Genomic DNA, 19,735 nt, shown 5'->3' with positions numbered 1-19,735 from the left:
TGTTGGGACCTGGTCCTTCTTACCCCGTCTATGAGGTCTAGGTCAGAGCGCAGCTGGCTCTGGATGGAGCGCAGCTTTGGTAGAGGGAGCTGGTCCAGCTCACCGTAGCTGCGCAGAAGAGGCGTGTTGGGGGAGCGACACAAAACGTCAAAGTCTCCTTGCAGTTCCTTCAGTTTGTGCTCCGTGTCCTCCCGCTTCTGCTCCGCCAGCTGGCGCTCTGCCTCTGCCGATTTAGCTTGTTCTTTCGCTTCGTGAGCGTCTTTCTGCCACGCTTCACAGGCCTACGAGAGGTGCGTTTTAATGAGACGTTCCATCTGATAATAATGACTAAATTGATTCTACACCTTCTGGGCTTTTTTCAAGCTGCCAAGCTAAAGGAGTGCTGCAGGCATGACATATATCTATAGGTCAAAACGTGGAAACGAGTTCACTTCCGGTCCCAAAGTCAAGGGGTTTTTGGTCAAATGCCTGAAATAAGGTCTGTGGTGAACATAAGCTCAAAATATTTTCAGGTTTACAAATGCATACCTTGCGATTTGTTTTTAAAGCTTTAAAGGATGTCGGGGACATTAAACATCATCACAGCGAACAGGTAAACTCATCTTACCCACTGGTCTGCTTTTACAGCCTTATTGTGTTTATAATCATGCTCTTGCAACTATTCTAACTCAGGGAAAATGTTTTTAAATAAAGACTGAAAGATTTGTCAGAAGCTTAAATGGTTAATTCACCCAAAATGGAAAATTATCCCATAATTTACTCACCCTCAAGCCATCCTAGGTGTGTATGACTTTCTTCTTTCAGCCAAACAAAATCGGAGTTATAAATATGGATGTTCTAATTGCAAAAACCCATCGGCTTTAGGGTGAGTAAATTATGGGATGATTTTCATTTTTGGGTGAACTAACCCTTTAATGGCGGTGATGTTGAAGCCATGCGAGTATTTCGTTTATAGTCTACGTTTAGCTTTTTACTTCCGGCTATTGTATTTAGGCTTCACAATTCATAAAAGTGGTGTTCATTTGTGAAGATTATCGTGATGAACAAAACAGGTAAGAATCATAAACTGTTGGTCACAGAGCATATTTTCTGTAATAATCGAGCCAATGGAAAAATCCTGTTGGGTTTTTGTTGAGGGAACCAGGGCCTACAAAAATACATCATCACTGCAGCACTCAATAGCTTGAGGTGTCACTGTAAGATAATGGGCATCAATAAGCAAAGTAAAGCAGTGTCAGACTTTATTCTCTACAATAAAACTAGGCATGAATCTCTAAGAGACAAGCTACAGGAGAATCTAAATGGCTGCTAGACAAAATCATTTGTTTTAAGCGTCACCCATCTCATAAGGCCCACAAAAAAGCAAGCACATCTTTACCTGTTTGACTTGGTGCCAGGCATCCTCCCATTGCTTTATCTTGCGCTTGGCTTCATCCAGTTCTCGAAGGAGCCGGCCGATGTCTGCGCTGCTGGAGCCGACCGTGCTGGAAGTAAGGCTGCTGAACACTGGAGATGGGCTGGGAGAGAAGCTGCCACTCATGAAGTCCCATATACTCCCTGCTCCGCCATTCAGACCTAGGCCAACACATTATTACATCAACTCAAATATTCATGAGACTGTGATCATACTTAAAAGTTTAGGAAAGCATTAGCCTTAGTCTCAGATGGCACGCCCACGGACCACCTGATGCATAGTGCACACAAATGTGTTTAGCTGGCTGCTACACAACTTACACATTTTTATTATTCTGTTGGGTAACAACAGAGATTTATAGTTGGATTTGCCAACGTTTTGTTTAAAGCAGTTAGTTTTATGTAATTTAGATGAGCAACAGTATTTTCCACTTTGTTTTTTGAATGCCCATGAAATACTTTTCTTTAGGACAGGCTGACCACAAAGTCAGTAACAAAATGCATTTCCTCAAAGTTGTAGCAAAAACCATTTCTGGTTTATTAATGTGATATCATCAGATATTGTGATTTCCCCAGCCTTATAATGCATAATGGCATACGAAAATTAAGAAATAGAAGAAAAAAAGAGAAGATTTTGTTTTTATTCCTTCAAGAAGGAATAAAGGTATAAATTGATCAGAAGTGCCAGTAAACACATTTTTGTTTTATATAGATTTCTATTTCAAATAAATAAGTTCTTTTGAACTTTCTATTCATCAAAGAATTTTGATGTTTCCACAAATATATTAAGCCGCAGAACTGTTTTCACACTGATAATAATAAAAATAATCAACAATGTTACTTGTGAAGCAAATCATCATATTAGAATGATTTCTGAAGGATCATGTGACACTGAAGACTGGAGTAATTCAGCTTTGATCACAGGAATAAATTACATTTTAAAGTATATTAAAAAAGAAAATAGTTATTATATATATTTATATACATACAGTACCAGTCAAAAGATTGGAAACATTACCATTTTTAATGTTTTTGAAAGAAGTCTCTTATGCTCATCAAGCCTGCATTTATTTGATCAGAAATACAGAAAAACAGTAATATTGTGAAATATTATTACAATTTAAAATATTTTTTTTCTATTTTAATATATTTTAAAATGTAATTTATTCTTGTGATGGCAAAGCTGAAATTTCAGCATCATTACTCCAGTATTCAGTTTCACATGATCCTTCAGAAATCATTCTAACATGCTGCTTTATTATCAATGTAGGAAACTGTTGTGCTGCTTTATATTTTTTTCAGGATTATTTGATGAATAAAATGTTAAAAAAGAACAGCATTAATTTAAAATAGAAATATTCTGTAACAATATACACTACCGTTCAAAAGTTTGGGGTCAGTAATTTTTATGAAAACTAAATATATAAAACTAATTAAAACTAAATAAATATATACAAGTGCAGATTCTAAGAGCAAGGAAAGTAGTGCAAAGTGGATATAAAAAAGCAGCTGCTAGCAGAGACAATATTGTATAGTATATCTCTTTATGGCAGATTAATTCATTATTCAGCTAATAATCTTATGTAGTAGTTTTTGTCCCTTTTTATCCTGAATGTGACAATCTCCAAACCGTACAGTCCTTACCTAAGGAGTTCTGTGTAGACGTTGGTGTTCCTAGAAGGCCGTGTTCAGGTTTAACAGGTGGTGCCTGTGGCTGGCTCTGCTGGGAGGCCATTCCAGTGAGGAGAGACTGGGACAGGGATTGAGACAGCGAGCTGAGCGGGGAGGCAGATAGAGACGACGAGGAATGCAGAGAGGAAGACCGAGCCAGAGAGCCAGGAATATTGACAGGAGCAGAGCCTCCTAATAACCTCTGACCTACGGTGAAAAAAAAGTGTTGCAATATGAACTGCATCATATACCTAGTACAAGCTAAAACTAACAACAACAATAAAGTCTTACTTGTTAAACCAAGGCCATTGTTGTCTTGGTCCTCTAGCTCTTTGTCGAGGGAGGCAACATTGATGTCGCTAAAATTTAGGTCAAGTGCAGATCCTAAGAGCAAGGAAAGTGGTGCGATTCAATATTATTGCAAAGTGTATATAAAAAAACCTTACAGAGACAATATTGTATGAAGATATTAATGATGTTTTATGTTTTCTAGAATAGAAAAACAAAGTAATAAAAGGCATGATAATTTAGTTATCCATCCCGCAATACGATTCATTTCAGTTCATGTCCAATCTCAGTGAGCAATAACTTGCATCAAAAGCTGTGTTCGGGTAACAGTCATATATCTAACTTGAATTAGCTCAAAGAAAGGGCAGACGTAAAGGCAAAAGCACTTACCATCCACTGAGTCATTGCTGCTTCTGCTAGTGATCTTTAGTGGACTCACTGAATTATGGCTAATGCATTGCCACAAATACACTTCCTTCGACTTCACTAAACACTCTGCATTTATCTGCACTGCCTTATCTGGGCTGAGTCTGTCTCATGTACTTTTTCTCTTGGATGTAGCACTTGGCTAGACGGCTCTAAGTCGAAAGAGTGCTGCAATGGACCTTACCTATTACTGACTCCACAGTATTGCTGCCTGGATAGAAAGGCGTGGCTTTTGCATTCATGGTTGATAAAGTGGTGGGTGACGAACTATCAGATCCGATACTGGAGGCCAAGCTGGACGTGATGCTTGATGTTATGCTGGACGCTAGTGGGTTCACCACCGAGAACACGCCACCGTGAGCCTGTGAAAGGAAGCAATATAATCATTTTTAAATTTTAAATTGATCATAATCAACAATGTGACAACATTAATGTTGCTACCTTTATTAATACTATTATTATCATCATTTCACCCAAAACAATACTTTGTCTTTTTAGAAAAAAGTTAATTTGTCTTTTTGTATATTATGTTGTTTAATTGTATTATACAGTGTCGTTTACAATTTCTGGTTGTATTACTCTTATTGTTGTTTTTCTTTTCTCTAGTTTAGGCCTTATAAAATCTGGCAAAGGGACTACCAATGAAAACTAGTCTTCTGGCTAATTTGGGAAAATTTACATTCATGAATATTCATTAATGTTTAGGAAAGAGGTTGAGGAGAGATCCCCTGATATGATTGTACAGCGCTTTGGGTGTACAGTAGTACATATGAAAGCGCTATATAAATGCCTCATTCATTCATTCATAAATGTACACTGTCCCTTACAAAAGTACAAATAGTTATTTTTTCTCAGTATTTAAAAGTATAATTACACTGTAAAAAGTGTAAGTTTAGTATTATATAGTTTTAGTGATATATAATATAAGTCTATTTAGCTTCCATTTATTTATATTTCTGTTTTAGTAGTTTTAGAACTTAAACTTGTTTATTTCAGTTTATTGCCAACAACATTTCTAATTTTCGTTTAAGTTTTTTTAAGCGTTTCATCTAATATTTATAGTTTATTTTATTTCAGATTTATTTCAATTATCGAAAATGATTTAAGTATTAGTTAGTGATAACACTGTTTTAAACATTGTCAAATAAAAAATAAAAAAACATATGCAAATACAAATGTTTTTTTTTATGTCAGATGATATCTAATGCTATATGGTATTTATATCTTGTAAATGAGGATGAAAACATAGATGATAACCTGATCCACTGCTCTAACCACTGTATGTCTTTGCTTGTAAGGTTGTAAAATGAGTGAATATGAGGACTAGGTTGCTTTACCTGTTTGTCATGGTCCATTAACTTTTGATTATGTTCCCCGGACTGGCTCTTCTGGTTCTTTGCCTGAAATCAGATAATACATCCTATCATGTGACCTGATGTTGTTAAGGCAACCAGGGGTGGTATTATGTAGGGAATTGCTACCTGCTCAGGAAAAAAAAAAAAAAAAAAAATTAACCCGCCTTCTGTGGTTTAAAGATGTTTGTTACAGTATACCATTACAACGTGCTTCATTTGGATATTTTATGATGACCACAACATGGTTATGCTGCCTCTGGATTGTTCTCGGATTACTACAGCAGTTAAATTATTATTTTAGACATCAGAACATGAACGATAAATGAAAGATATAAACAAGTTCATGTGGCATTTCAAACCCAAAGTATTAATACCTGCGCACACAATGATACCACACCCTCAATCTCAAACACTGACGTGAAAGTTTCAACAACAACAACTGAATATTGACAACTAAAGACAAGTGATTTTCATTTGACAACAAATCGCTAAAAAACAAAAGAGAAAAGTGGTGAAATGAAAATGACCCAGGGGCAAATAAATCAAAGTGAAGCTTGCAGTGTGTGTCATGCCTGCAGTCTTGCAGGAGATCCCTTTAGAAAGGGCTAGAGAAAACGGTCATGTGTACCTGATCCTCCCGTTCAAAACCCGGAGCTTTGGGATAGTTAGACGTCGGAGAGGAAACACTGGACGTGGTGGACTCTGAACATAAGCTACCATTAGTAAAGCATTTTGGTCTGCCGATGGGTCCAATTGGGGACAAAGAACTGTGGCTCCCTGAGCTTGGTGTTACAGTCGGACTATTAGAGCAAGATACCTGAAGGAGAAAAGCACAAATGAGCTTAAAAAAATGTGGTTTTGGAGCCAGCCAAATAGGTGGATGCAGATGTGAGAGGATTTCGCTCACAAATTATAGAAAAGTAGCTCAATCAGGTCTAATTTTTGGTGTAATGCATTTGAATAGAAAGCTCTAATTTGAATTTGAGGTATTCTCGCTTTCCAACACAGACTGCAATAAGTAGAAATGGATGCAAAGAAAACAAAACGAAACACTGAGGAAATGAAAAGAAAAACAGTAGCTCTAACAACGAAACAATCAACTGCTTCCTAAGTTAAGGACATTTTCTCTACCACAGATGCAAGACAGGTGTGAGAAGGTGAATGCAAACATACGTTTCCTGCCTGTCCGTTGTTACTCGCGCTGCTGGTGAGGGAATTCATGTTGGCGCTCCACTCGCTGATTGGACACTCTGGATATTGCTGGGAGCCCAGCTTGGACTGAGAACCCGACTGCATTGCTGTGAGAAACGTGCTCATGGTCTCCTCTGTGGAAGGAATTCCTTCAGACACACACACAAATATTCCTTAGAGAGTCATCAACTTAGGGCTGCACAATAAAATAAAAAAAATTGAAAAAAGATTTTTCTCATAAAAACATCGATTGTGATTTAAAATGGGATTTGAAAATTGTATTTTTGGTTTGCATGCTTGTTTTTGTAGGGCTGCACAATTTGGCCAAAATGTGTGATTATATATCAATATCACTATAAAATAAATAAAAAAAATATTACTATTTTAATATTTCCCTTTAGAATAAAAGAGGAGTTTAAGAAAAATATAATAATATTAATAATTTTTATTTTATATTCTGCAAAATGACAATACTAATAATTAATTTCTTAATTTTCAAACATTAAACCACCCATGTTTTATTTTTGCGCAAATCCCCAACAGCTGGTTTATCAGCGCTTATCATTACAAGTTTTTTTTGGCGCATTTCACGTTCCCAAATGCATGTTATAAGTGATGCAAACCGAGCCACTCCGAGACAAAGAAAACACTGGATCGTGAGCTGTTCGCATGCAAAAGAACACAGTGCTGCGCTACACTTTATTTTAAGGTGTCCTTGTTATAGTGTAATTATACATTTAAGTACTGAGTAATATTAACTAACAACAAGTATTTACTATAGGGTTAGGGATAAGATTAGCTCTTGGTTTACGGTTAGTTGCGGTAATCACACTACACCATTTCATCTTCACTTCTGCAATCCTGCAGTTGCAGCCATAATTGAACTAAATGAAATCACTGCCTTTCAGATGTTTAATGACTACAACACACAAACACATTGCAAACAGTCATTCTTTATAATCATGCTTACTTTCCACATGTGCAAAAGCACAGAATGGTCCCCTTGGACAGTATCCAGTTTGCCTCATGTCGTTGCATTTAGTAGATTTATAAATCTTGAAACAGAGGAACATAGAAGTTGGTGAGATAAAAAAATAAAATAAAATGTAAATCAAATAAACTCAAGTCAATCAGTCAAGTTCAATGTTGTAAAAGGTGTGTCAGTCTCACCTCTGGGTGGAACTGCTGTTCGGTGCGAGAGTGGCAATACTGACAGCTGTCCCCACTCTCACACTTGGAGGGTTCGCCCCATTCATCGCCGTGCTTCACACTCGGGCAGGGCGTCGACCTGCCAAGAGGTATTCAGTTTTATGTTGAATTCAACAAAGATTGAGTGTTATGTTAATTAAAAATAGCGATAAACAAAAAAATTTTTTTTCTGAAACCAAAATTAAAAGTTTTTAAATAAACTAGTCGTAGTAAAGTTCTCCTCTTGATATTACAGCCAAACTATACTAGCCAATTGTACATATCGCTACTCTAACATGTTTGGTCACAGTGATGTGTGTCCTGTAGAGCTGCCCCCTAATAGTCGACTAAACATTAGTGGACTAGAGGAGGCTTAATCAGCCAAAACTGTATTAGTCAGTTAGTCACGGAAAAATAGACAGAAATTTGTGGTAATTAGTATATCAGGCAGGAAATCCAAACCTTCGCCAATCCATTGACCTCAAATATGGCTTATCATTTGAAACATATAAGTAGCACCTTTACATGGATGCTTGCTCTAAAGTTAACCTAGATAAATCGAAAAACCTATTATTAGGCGCATATCCAAGTGTTTGTGTGGAGTGTGGAAGCTAAAGTATTAGCGCGCTTACTGCATGTCATGGAGGCGCCGGTGCGATCACCTGCATTTTTCCTGACAACAGCGGAAACAGCTTAAAATACTCTGTCATTTTTGGTCATACAGATAAGAGTAATACATCATTCCAAATGGGTCTAAAAGGGTCTACTTTTATTTGTGTAAACTCACAATAAAATCTAAACATTGTGCTTTTGTAAAATAAAGAAAACAAACAGGATGCGCTTTCTCCGTGAACTGGAGTGTGTCATAAAAATTTACCTAAACTCAGCTTATTCTTGCCTCACAGACATGAGAATAGTGCTGTAGCGGTGCGTCGATTTTGCGTCGACGCTTCTTTTCTTTTTTTTCCTTTTTTTTTTTGTACCATTCCCGGAGGTACAGCTCGCCACACACACACCGCCCGCCGTGTTATTCTGTCATGTTTTCTCCCTTTCTTTCCAAACCGCGACAAACGCCAGTCTCCTTTCTCTGCAGAATGTGATGAATCCGCTCAACCAATCACAGCGCACCATTCCACGCATTGTAAACAGTAACGGTGGCGCTTTGAATACACCCGGCATCCTAGTTTTCCTTATCTACTTTGCACTTTTTGATCAACAAAAAAAAAAAAAAAGAATACATTTGACGGCATTGATGAACCTGTGGTGGATTCTGCCGTAGGGAAGAAACGTAAGCCATCGAAATCTAATCATTTACGTGAGGAGATTAACAAGATGAGGCACGCGGGAGGAAGAGAAATGCCGACTGTTGCTTGTTCTCACACGACAACGTCAAACTTATGTCGAATGCTGACACGTGAACCCCAGGGGATCTTTTAAAAAACTTTCAATTCTTGTACTCAGTCAACGAAAACCGAGCAGGACCAAGCCATTTTACAGCTGATCGCCGTCAAAAAATTTCAGAAGGTATTTCTTAGCGATGGCTGATTGAATGTAGCCTATGTTTAATCCAGTACGTGCTAAATATAAGATTAGTATTGGCCGAGTTCAGAGTCTGTCATGTGGATCAACTTACTTTGTTGTGTATTTTCAAGTTTCAATATGAAAAATAACTTTTATATTGATTCAATGGATTAATTGCATTTAAAAAAAAACGTCATGAATTTATTGCATTTTTGGGAAAAAATAATCTGTTTTTATAATAAATCTTTGAAAATCAAAATCTGGATTTGAATTATTTATGTTATTATAACCTAAAGATGCTATGTGAAAGTTTAAAACAGAAAATAGTGGTTTTCATCTTGCCACTTTCTTGGTAAAGAAAATATTTTTTTTACTCAAATTAATCAAAATGGATTTATCACGTACTATATTATTCAGAAGTAAACATTGTAGCTGACAGTGTGTTTATGTCAGAATGTTTATTTTTTAAACCACAACCTTCTAAGTGCTTCTTTTACTGATATATTTAACAATATCTTTTGCATTTCTCATCCAAACAACGTCAAACTTGGCACTGCACTTACTCGTGCCCAGACAGCTGTCGAGTTTGAAATCCATCGGAGTAACGGTTCGAGAGATATGCGAATAACAGACAGGATAATTAATTCAAATTAGTCATTAGATTAGTCGACTAATCGATAAAATAATCGCCTGACTAATCGTTTAATAAATAATCGTTTACCCCAGCCCTACATGAGAAATATATATATATATATATATATATATATATATATATATATGTGTGTGTGTGTGTGTGTGTGTGTGTGTGTGTGTGTATGTATGTATGTATATATACACAGAAACGGAAAAAAAAGCTACAAAAGCAAATATTCCTTAATAGCGTCACTTCTACTCTCGGATGTGTTTTAGGTGACACAGTGTGTCGACTTCTGTTTTGTTTGGGAATATTTTGCTTTTGCAATTTCTTTGCAATATCTCACCTGTATTTGAACTTTCTGGGATTTCTTCTCCTATCTCTGCTGTTGTGATAGTGGGGACAGGCATAGCCTTGCCTGCATAGACGAGGAGGCTTGGTGCACTGCTCGGTTTTGTAGTTGGCCAAAACAAAATTGGTGTCTGCAAAAAAGGAAAACAGAAACTGAATATGAGTGACCTGATTGAATACAGTGTCATTTTGTACCCACTGCCACTGAAATCTGTAAACATCCCCACTGAGATTAGTTTTTATTAGTTTTTCTTTATTTTTCTGTGGGAAGGTTTTGTGTCACCTTGCCAGCGTGGGTCCTCATTTAGGGTCTTCTCAATCATGGCCTGGCTGGCCAGCACACCCGGCTGCAGGTCAGGAATTCCCTCCCCGGATCCCAACTGGCCGTTCTGCAGAGCTTCCTGTGCCTGGATCTCTCTGTGAACATGATTATCCAAGTCAGCTCGCCCATTCAGACGCAACACCAAAAAATCCCCCCAAGATTGGTTTTGATGCAACAGCTATTTCCACAAACGCGTTGCTAGGCAACTGCTGAGATGGCATATTTTTTGTTATTTAATCACTGGTAAGCCACATTTCCAGGCCAGTATCTAACCATTTGTGGCTATGCTATGCAGACTGCACGGAAATGCAAGTGTAAGCTAATTAATGTAAATTGCAAAACAACGAATAAGGTACATTTTTGCAAATTAGATTAAGCACCCTAATAAGTACTCTGACTGCTCGCTAATGAATTGAATACATATGCAAATACCTGCTAATCAACTGAAAATGTGTGCAGCCACGACAGCTTTTAGCAACTGAAAGCAATTGTCATAACAAAACAATGTCTAGCACAAACTGTGCTGTTATTTGGGGATTCACAGCTTTTGCATTAGTAGGGGGTTGGGAATCCTGGCAGAAAAACAGGAATTTGAGTGCCACACGGTAAAGAACTTCCTCCTGCCCTTTAGTGTGATGATTCCTTGTTCTCTAAAGTTTCTCTGTTCACACCAAGACGAATGTTCGGTGTGAAAATTCGGTGCAATAAACATTATCATTTGAATGAACGGCTGTTAATGAGTCTAATCAGACTGACACCAACATTCGCATGTGAAAGATCTCTCTTCCATCGCACTACGAATAACACTGGTAGACCAATCAGATTTACGCTATTGGTCACATTCACAGAGCCACTAGCTATGTTTCAATTAAAAGTTGCAAATTTAACTTATGCACAAAACTGGAATGGCGCATAGAATATTTGCGCAAAAAAAGCAAAGAAAAAAAAAAAGCAATTTCTTCTTGTGTTCAAGAGAACAAAATTGAAGCCACAGTGGCTCCATCATAAATGACTCGTGTCTCAGAGAGCAGAGACAAAACGCAATAAATGCTGTCATGTTATCTTGCGTTCGGAGGTACAGGAATGTAATCGCGTAAAACGCTTCTGTAAAGGAATTAAACCAAGACTTTGGCTCAGGCATTTCAGAATGATCAAACCAACACTTTAGATGCTGTGCAATAAAAATTGGTTCACTGTTTAGTCCAGTTATCCAATCGCATCCACAGTTGAGGCTAAGTCATGTGAGCTTTATGTTGCACATCGAGGGATTTATTCCAGCTGCTGGTATCGTGTATTCTACGGAATATGAGTAATGGAAGCGTTTAATATATTTCAGTCTGATTATGTATCGAAAAATGTATATATTTGACAACACTACATTCAACTTAGTTTATTATTTCAGATGCCTTTTCAAAATTCAATCCGGCAAAATGGCTAGTAGGAGTGACTGCGCTATACGCCACTGCTGAAATCCACCCACATTTGGCAGGTGTTAAAGGGTTAGTTCACCTAAAAAAAAATTCAGTAATTACTCACCCTCATGTTATTCCAACCCGTAAGACTTTCGTTCATCTTCAGAACACAATTTAAGATATTTTTTCATAAATCTGAGAGCTGTCTCACTCCTTCATAGGCTGCTAGGTATTCGATATCTGCTATCCCAGAAAAGTTAGTAAAGACATCGTTAAAATAGTCTAAGTGACTACAGTGGCTCAATCTTAAGTTTATCAAGCAACTATAATACTTTTTGTGCGCAAAACCCCCCCAAAAATGACGACTTTATTCAACTATTAATTTTCTTCTGTGTGGGCCTCTGAGTGAGTTCACGAGAGCGTCACGACGCATGTGTGAGAACTGAGAAGATGACGCTCAGGATCATTTGATGGGAAAGTGTGAAAGGTAAGCCATTCATTTTGCGGCATTGGTAAGGCAGTTTTATGTTTTCTTGTTGGTTTCTCACGATAAAGACATCCAGGAAATGCACACTTTAGAACCATTTTAAACACTACATCGAGACCCATCTGCGTCATCTTCTCAGTTCTCACGCATGCGTCGTGACGCTCTCGTGAACTCACGTCAGAGGCCCACACAGAAGAAAATGAATAGTTGAATAAAGTCTTTATTTTTGTGTTTTTTTGCGCACAAAAAGGATTATAGTCGCTTGATAAACTTATGGTTGAGCCACTGTAGTCACTTGGACTATTTTAACGATGTCTTTACAAATTTTTCTGGGCTGGCAGATGCAATTACCTTGCAGCCTGTGAGGGAGTGAGCCAGCTCTCAGATTTCATCAAAAATATCTTAATTTGTGTTTTGAAGATGAACGAAAGTCTTACGGGGTTGGAACAACATGAGGGTGAGTAATTACTGACAGAATTTTCATTTTTGGGTGAACTAACCCTTTAATATGCCTCATGAAAATCTTTACATGGCTTTCAAATGTCATTCATACTTGCATGCACCTTTAAGATGCTTTTCGCTTTTCAAGGGCTTTGATGTCAAGAATTATTGGTTCTTGTGCATTTTGGTACCAAAAACATTGCTATTGAAAGTTTTTAGTTTCAGATTTTAGATTTTAATTTGATTATTTTTTAATTTGTGTTTTGAAGATGAACGAAAGTCTTACGGGGTTGGAACAACATGAGGGTCAGTAATTACTGACAGAATTTTCATTTTTGGGTGAACTAACCCTTTAATATGCACCTTTACTAAGGACACAAAGGGAAAAAATGATACCTGATATCATAAACTGGTGGCCGCAGGTCATGTGGTCCATGAGCGAAGGCGCAGTGGAGGCCGTTCTTCACACAATGTCCACGGGCATCTGTCTCATGGATGCAGGTGCCGGTCTTGTAGTAGCGTAAATGGTATTTGCGCTCTGTGTCACCGGTGGTCCGGTGTAAGTATGGGCAACTGAGGAGAAAAACACCAGCTCATCAGTATAAATGCTGATACTTTAACAATAATAAGTCATCTAAAAAGATAATAAAATAGAGAGGTTGGAAACATTATTATATTTTGTTGTTACAAAATAACTATACGATTGTGTTGAAACTACACTTACCTGCCCTACAACTAAGGTTGTGTGTCTACGGGAACATATGCACACTGTTTTAAATTAATTACTGTGACCATATTATCAATAATTATAGCTAGGCCTATTAGAATTATTATTTAATTCATCAACAAATATATAATTTGTGTCACTTAAATATGTTAAATGTACCATGTAATATAAAGAGACATGAAGAGCAACAAGCACTAATGTCACTGCAAACCTCTTTCACAACTTTAAAACAGTCAAACACTTGTGAAATACTTCCTGGCTGGAAGTTGTTTTGCAAGATATGTCTAAGTACAGTGGATCTACATTACATTACATAAAATTATGAAATGTATGTGTATTCTTGGTGCTGTTCATGTGCTGTTTAGTTTTAAAATGCATTAAAATTGACTGAAATTGTACAATAGGAGTAATGCATATTACTGACTGATACATGACAAGATTAGATTAGGAGAACCAGATATTTATAAGAAATCTGCATTTAATTTTCAAGACAGGATTTAAGGCACACAGAAAACGGGGCTGTGACAATCCAAACAGCAGCCTGGACGAGAGCAGATTTATCCTGAAAATGCTACATACCCAATAATCTTCTCAAATATAGCAACTGCATCTTGTTCAGGTGGCAACAGTAACTATGGCAACAGCAATGATGTCACCATAGGACTGCTGCTACTGGATGAATGAATGTGTGATCTATGCATTCACAAACTATGTGAGATACATTTCAATTTGGCAGACAGGGGACAAATTATTTTTGTAATTATTTAACCATTTACATTAGAGCTTAATTTTAGCAAGTCAGTCAGAGCACAAAGTGTGTCAAAAGACAAATAATAATAATAATAATAATAATCCAATAATCTTCAGTTCAGGTGTAAGCAAAGAAAAATATGCTTGCACACTAGCACTGGTGTCTATCATTATTTTCATGTTATGGTGAAAATAGCCTAAACAGCTTTTTGTAAATATCAAAGAAATGTTGTAATGTAAATGCAGTAGGCATCACAACATTGTTATGAAATATATGAATAAATACAAAATTTGAAGTGAATGAGAAAATTCCTATAAATGCTGTGGCTCCTCTATTAAGCTTCGGCTATGTTCAAACTGCAGGCAAATCTGATTTTTTCAGGCAGACTGTCCGCACTATTAATTGAAAGTGATCAAATAAGATTTGTGTGTCCAGACATAACCAATCTGTCTGCATGGTTTGCTTTGGTAACAACGTAGGCATGTATGTGACAAGGCTTTCAAAACGCAGGAGAAATGGAGATTAAATTAAATTAAAATTTGATTATTCATTTTGATTATATTTATTACATAATGTGTGTTTTTTTTATGTATTTTGTATGCATTTTAAATTTGAAAGTAAAGTAAATCACAATATTTATTTATGTTATATCACGATCTGTGTGACCCCGTCGTTGCCTTTCTTTGATGACGTTGTTGCAGGGTGTTTCAAATGACAGATTTCAGATTATTGTCAGATTATTTGACAGTCCACTTCAATGGATATCAATCGGAACGCACCTTAAGACCGACTCTGTGCTGGCCGAATATGTGCAGCATTTGTGTCACCAGTTTTAACGTTATCATTGTGTATCTCATTAAGAGTGACGCAAAAGACAATTTTAAATATGATTTGAGAAGCCAGTGTCCAGACTGAGACACATCTGTAAAAATCTGATTGGAATCACATTTCAAACCACCTCAAAATATGGTTTGAATCAAATAAAAAAAAATTTTTTTTAAAAATAATAATTTCATGTGTTGTTTGTTTTTGTTTTTTACTGTCCTTTCAAAAACCCAACAGGTTGAAGGTCCAAATTGCCGTTTCAGTGCAGCTTCAAACGGCTCTACACGATTCCTCGGCTGGGATCGTGTAGAGCCCTTTGAAGCTGCATTGAAACGGCAATTTGGACCTTCAACCTGTTGGTTCCCACTATATGGAGAAAACTCCTGGAAAGTTTTACTCAAAATCCTTAATTTCTTTTCGACTGAAGAAAGAAAGACATGAACATCTTGTATAATATGGGGGTGAGTAAATTACCAGGAAATTTTAATTCTGGAGTGAACTACTTTTAAGCCTCTAATATTGGCATATAACCCTATGGTCATTGTATATTGTGTAACACCAATAAAAACATGTTATGATAGAATTACTAAGGGTGTACAATCATTAGTAAAAAATAATGTTAGGCTTAGTTACAGATACAATCTATAGTATATAGTATATCAAAATATTGACAGGGATGTCTCACAGCCGACAATCTCAAAGTGAGATCAGAAATCATTACAAAAATCAAAAGGTTGCCATGCCGTTACAAACTTAGGCCACATCCACACGAAGCCAGAGCTTTCCCTATCCGATGTTTTTTTTTCCTCGTTCAAAAAAAAAAAATCCGTAAACACGGTGTTGTCTCAAGAAATATCTGCGTACACACGAAACCACTGAAACCGACTCAAAACGATGTACTATACATGCCAGTCCAGTATGTGGCGCTTTAATTCTGCCACAGAGATGGCAAAAAACGCGGAGAAGAAGCACGCGCATAAGGCATAAATCTTTCTTATAGCCTACTTTCAATGGCATAAACCCTATGGATAAACCGTGCGCACTGTATACAATAATATTAGGCACAGTAGCTGCTTTTCTTTTATAGGTCTTTTTTTTACCTATAACTTATATTGAAAATATTGAACAATATGAACGGACGCAATATGACATATAGCGGACGCATAAAGCTTGCACAAAGAACCGGCAAAAGTAATCAAATATGAATGTGTCAAAAATAGCAAGGAGATATTTTAATTGTTTATTAATAAACTAGTGTTTTCTGTGTGGCTGCAAAGATGAAGTTGACGATGCTGACTCGCCACCTTCGCAGTATTATGACCGTGACATTTAGAGAAATGCACACTTGATACGGATTAGCCTACATAGCTATATGTTTCTTAACTTTCTTTTCATTTTGAATTTTTGTTCTATGTTGTTTAAAAGTTATTTCAAGCTTTCTAAATAGGCCTATATATATATATATATATATATATATATATATATATATATATATATGGACTTGCTGTATAAATGAACCGAAACTCAGAAATATATATATAATATATTTCTGAGTTTCGGTTCATTTATACAGCAAGTCCAGTTCACGAGCAATGCAAGACATATGGCGCCGGCACGTCCATGTCTTGATTGTCTGCTATTTGCTATTAAATCCAGGCAATTCGTTGATGAAACATGGATTAAAATTAAGATACAATTTATACAAAACGAAATTCACTTTAAAGAAAGGCTTTATACAAAACGAAACTTAATGGGGTCAAAATTAGGCCTATGTCTCCCGATATATCTTGATTACTCGTTCACTTTTCAACATTGATGAAATTAAAAAATAACATTATTTAAGCATAAATATGAAACTAAATACATTTTCTTTAATGGCTACAAATAGGCCTACAGATAAATTTAATGTCGGAGTGGAATGTTTTGCTGGTTAGTGCGTTTTTTGAATAATTCCCAGCGATCGTCTTAATCAGACAACAGACCAGCACCATATAATGAAGAAAATAGAAATAAATAAGTAAAATAAGAATAGCTATATGTAAATAAATAAAAGAATAAAATAGGCTCAGTAGGCTATAGCTTCTTCTGCAGCATTATAGTATATTTTTATACAAGAATATTGTCGGCAGTTGTTGCTGTTACGTGCGGTGTCTGACTAGTCGACACGTGGGGTGATGACATCATCGTTTCACAAAATGTACGGATTGGCCGTACACACGAAAACGCAAGGGCGGCGTTTTCAGATTTATCCACCTTGGGACCCGGTTTCAAAAAATAGCGGTTTCAGTCTCCGAAAACGCCGGATCCGTATGGACGAAACGCCAATACGATAAAAAATTTATACGTATACAGCGAAACGCGTCTCCGTGTGGACGGGCCCTTAATCATGAAAAAACTTGACAAGAATCCACATGACACCTGACTGTCCCGTGGACATTATACAGTAGACAACATTTGAAGTGGATCAAAAGCTTTCATCAAAGTTATACATGCATTTTAAACAATACCCGTTCTTGTCTTAGGACAACTTTGATTAACTTTTTTGATCCACTTGTTGAATACTGTAGTTATGATGATCTCATCATTTATAGAGCCTTTGAACTGTGATCAATAAATTATTTAGTGCACAATGTTTTCAGTTCAAACAAATGAACTGAGAACAAAATATATAACTGTCTGGGAGTAAATTTAGACATGAGAGTCATTAAAGTCGGAGTTTAAATATCCTCCCAACAACGACTACAGCGTGCTTTGTAAACACATGAGTTTTGATGAAGAGGGAATAGTGAACGTTGTAACAACAATGAACCGAAAAAAAAAAAAAGAGTACGTGCACGGGAGAGCCAATCACATACCAGAGAAGGGGGCGTGTCTTTGGGTTCAACACACAGTGCTGCTAGAAACTCGTTTCCAAACTGAATCTAATATACATTTCTGTAACACACAGGGCAAACTGGGAACTGAGAAATGAGTCCTCAGTCAAAAGTGGAAGTGAGACTCGAGTAAACACACACACACACATCGAGCGAACGGCAAAAACTGTACAGGAAAAAGCTATTGGGCAATATGGGGAGTAAAACATTAACATAAAGTAAACCATAGTGAATTTAGAAGACAACGACCTGCTCAACTTCTTATTTCATGAAGAGGGCGTGTGCTACACAAAACAAGACGAGTCAAAAACTACAACATGCTCATGGTTAATGGAAAGCCCCAATGTCTGACTGTAGTGTATTTACAGTCGACAGATCTGATCCACAAAACGCATGCATTCCCATCAACTGAAATCAGTGACGCGATTTATTACAAATATTCGAACAAAAGCACGTCTTCGTTTCGAGCAACCTAAGCACAAACCGTCACATTGTCTATGCAAAATAAGACTACAAAGTGCATTTTTATTACTATATCTGCAAAATGATTTATCAACTTCAGTATAGGCCTAAATAATAATAAAAACAAGTTACTTACTCGTCTCCATCGGGGCATATTCCTGTTGTTTCATCATACTTCGTGCAATACACATCTGGGCTGTAATTAAAAGTCCCGTCTCTTCTCCGTATGGGTCTCCGTCTTCGCTGGTTTAGAAAATGCCAGTGGAAACAGGTAAAGGGTCTATGCTGTGTGCATTTGTGCTGTAAAAACAGTGGGCACTGCTCGGTCCTGAACTCCTTCAAATATCTAGAATTAAAATGGAAAGGCACGGTCAAAAGCGTCTTAAATTAACCTCCTCCGCACCGAACACTATACGCTTGACCGATGTAAACACATCAGTATGGACACAGTAATGTCAAACTACGTTCAAAGTTTGGAGCTGTGGTGGCTGTTGTTGCACTGCGCAGTTTCTTATACGCGACCATTCCACAACAAAACCAGCCCTGGATAAATGTGTTACATGATAAACCACCTTTTCAGCAACTACAAACATATAATGTTCATTGTATGTGTTTATAAACCGCGAAATGGGAACGGAATGTGTTTTATAGCGTACAAAAGCCACTGCGAGCCATTTATCAAGGCTCTCCACTACAACATTAGAAGCTTACGCCAAGTACTCCGCGATTAGCGTTTAGAGTTACGTAGAATCTTCGACGTACGTTCCATTCAAACCAACGGTGCGTACGGAGGGAAAAGTGCGTAGAGTAAGAAACACGGGCCGAGGAAGGAGGCGGATGCAGCTAACAAACCAGCCTGCTAGCTACATCTAGCGAGCGTCTCGACTCGCTCGCTTTGCTGTTGTGCAGTTTACATGTCTTCAAGCATTTTCACACGAGCGGGCTCTGAGCAAATAAGCGAAGAGCACTTTCTCAAGTTTTAAATTGCACCTAGCGCGACCGACGCGTTAATATGGAAATAAATGCGATGTTTAGCGGAGATGAGATTGTTGATTTGATCAACATTGAGATTTGAGAGGCGCGTGCATTCGGAGGAATTTACAAAAGGAAAAGCACCATTTTAAAACGCTCAAGAGGGAGAGGAAACAGCACGCGTTACAAAAACAAATCCGACAGTCGATTATCGAATAGTCACCACCTTCCACATAAACGTCTTTTCGTCCATTTAATGTTTACTTTACTTACGTATAGTGGGTTGGTTTCTCGGTTTGAGGAGAAGCGCTCGCCGCCGTTTTCGAAACCGACGGCATTTTCAGTCAAAACAATAATAGCGCGTGCGCGGGGACCCTCTCGTCTACTCATGCTCTCGCGCGCCGCTGCAAGGCCAATATGAGCAA

The 19,735-nt window shown here is 37.3% G+C and overlaps 1 protein-coding gene across 2 annotated transcripts in view; it reads right to left on the bottom strand.

Annotated features, from left to right (window-relative positions):
- The window catches only part of unkl (unk like zinc finger), a 25,027-nt gene extending 5,292 nt beyond the window's left edge, over positions 1–19,735 (bottom strand). Inside the window, exons 1-15 of one of the 2 annotated variants that reach the window (XM_084113341.1) lie at positions 19,584–19,735; positions 18,475–18,684; positions 13,097–13,273; positions 10,322–10,455; positions 10,034–10,169; positions 7,515–7,632; positions 7,315–7,399; positions 6,327–6,493; positions 5,782–5,970; positions 5,136–5,198; positions 3,983–4,160; positions 3,376–3,468; positions 3,058–3,291; positions 1,379–1,575; positions 24–281 (exon numbers count right to left, since the gene is read on the bottom strand). In XM_084113341.1, the coding sequence (XP_083969467.1) occupies positions 24–281; positions 1,379–1,575; positions 3,058–3,291; positions 3,376–3,468; positions 3,983–4,160; positions 5,136–5,198; positions 5,782–5,970; positions 6,327–6,493; positions 7,315–7,399; positions 7,515–7,632; positions 10,034–10,169; positions 10,322–10,455; positions 13,097–13,273; positions 18,475–18,684; positions 19,584–19,648 (2,304 nt within the window). In that variant the 5' untranslated portion in view covers positions 19,649–19,735. The remainder of the gene's footprint in view (positions 1–23; positions 282–1,378; positions 1,576–3,057; positions 3,292–3,375; positions 3,469–3,982; positions 4,161–5,135; positions 5,199–5,781; positions 5,971–6,326; positions 6,494–7,314; positions 7,400–7,514; positions 7,633–10,033; positions 10,170–10,321; positions 10,456–13,096; positions 13,274–18,474; positions 18,685–19,583) is intronic. The other variant, XM_084113342.1, reaches the window with a different exon arrangement.

The sequence above is a fragment of the Abramis brama genome (assembly GCF_963993115.1).
Source record: "Abramis brama genome assembly, chromosome: 1".
In the NCBI taxonomy this organism is placed as follows: domain Eukaryota; kingdom Metazoa; phylum Chordata; class Actinopteri; order Cypriniformes; family Leuciscidae; genus Abramis; species Abramis brama.
Note: the sequence above shows the minus strand (reverse complement) of the source record. Positions and strands in the feature narration are given on the sequence as shown.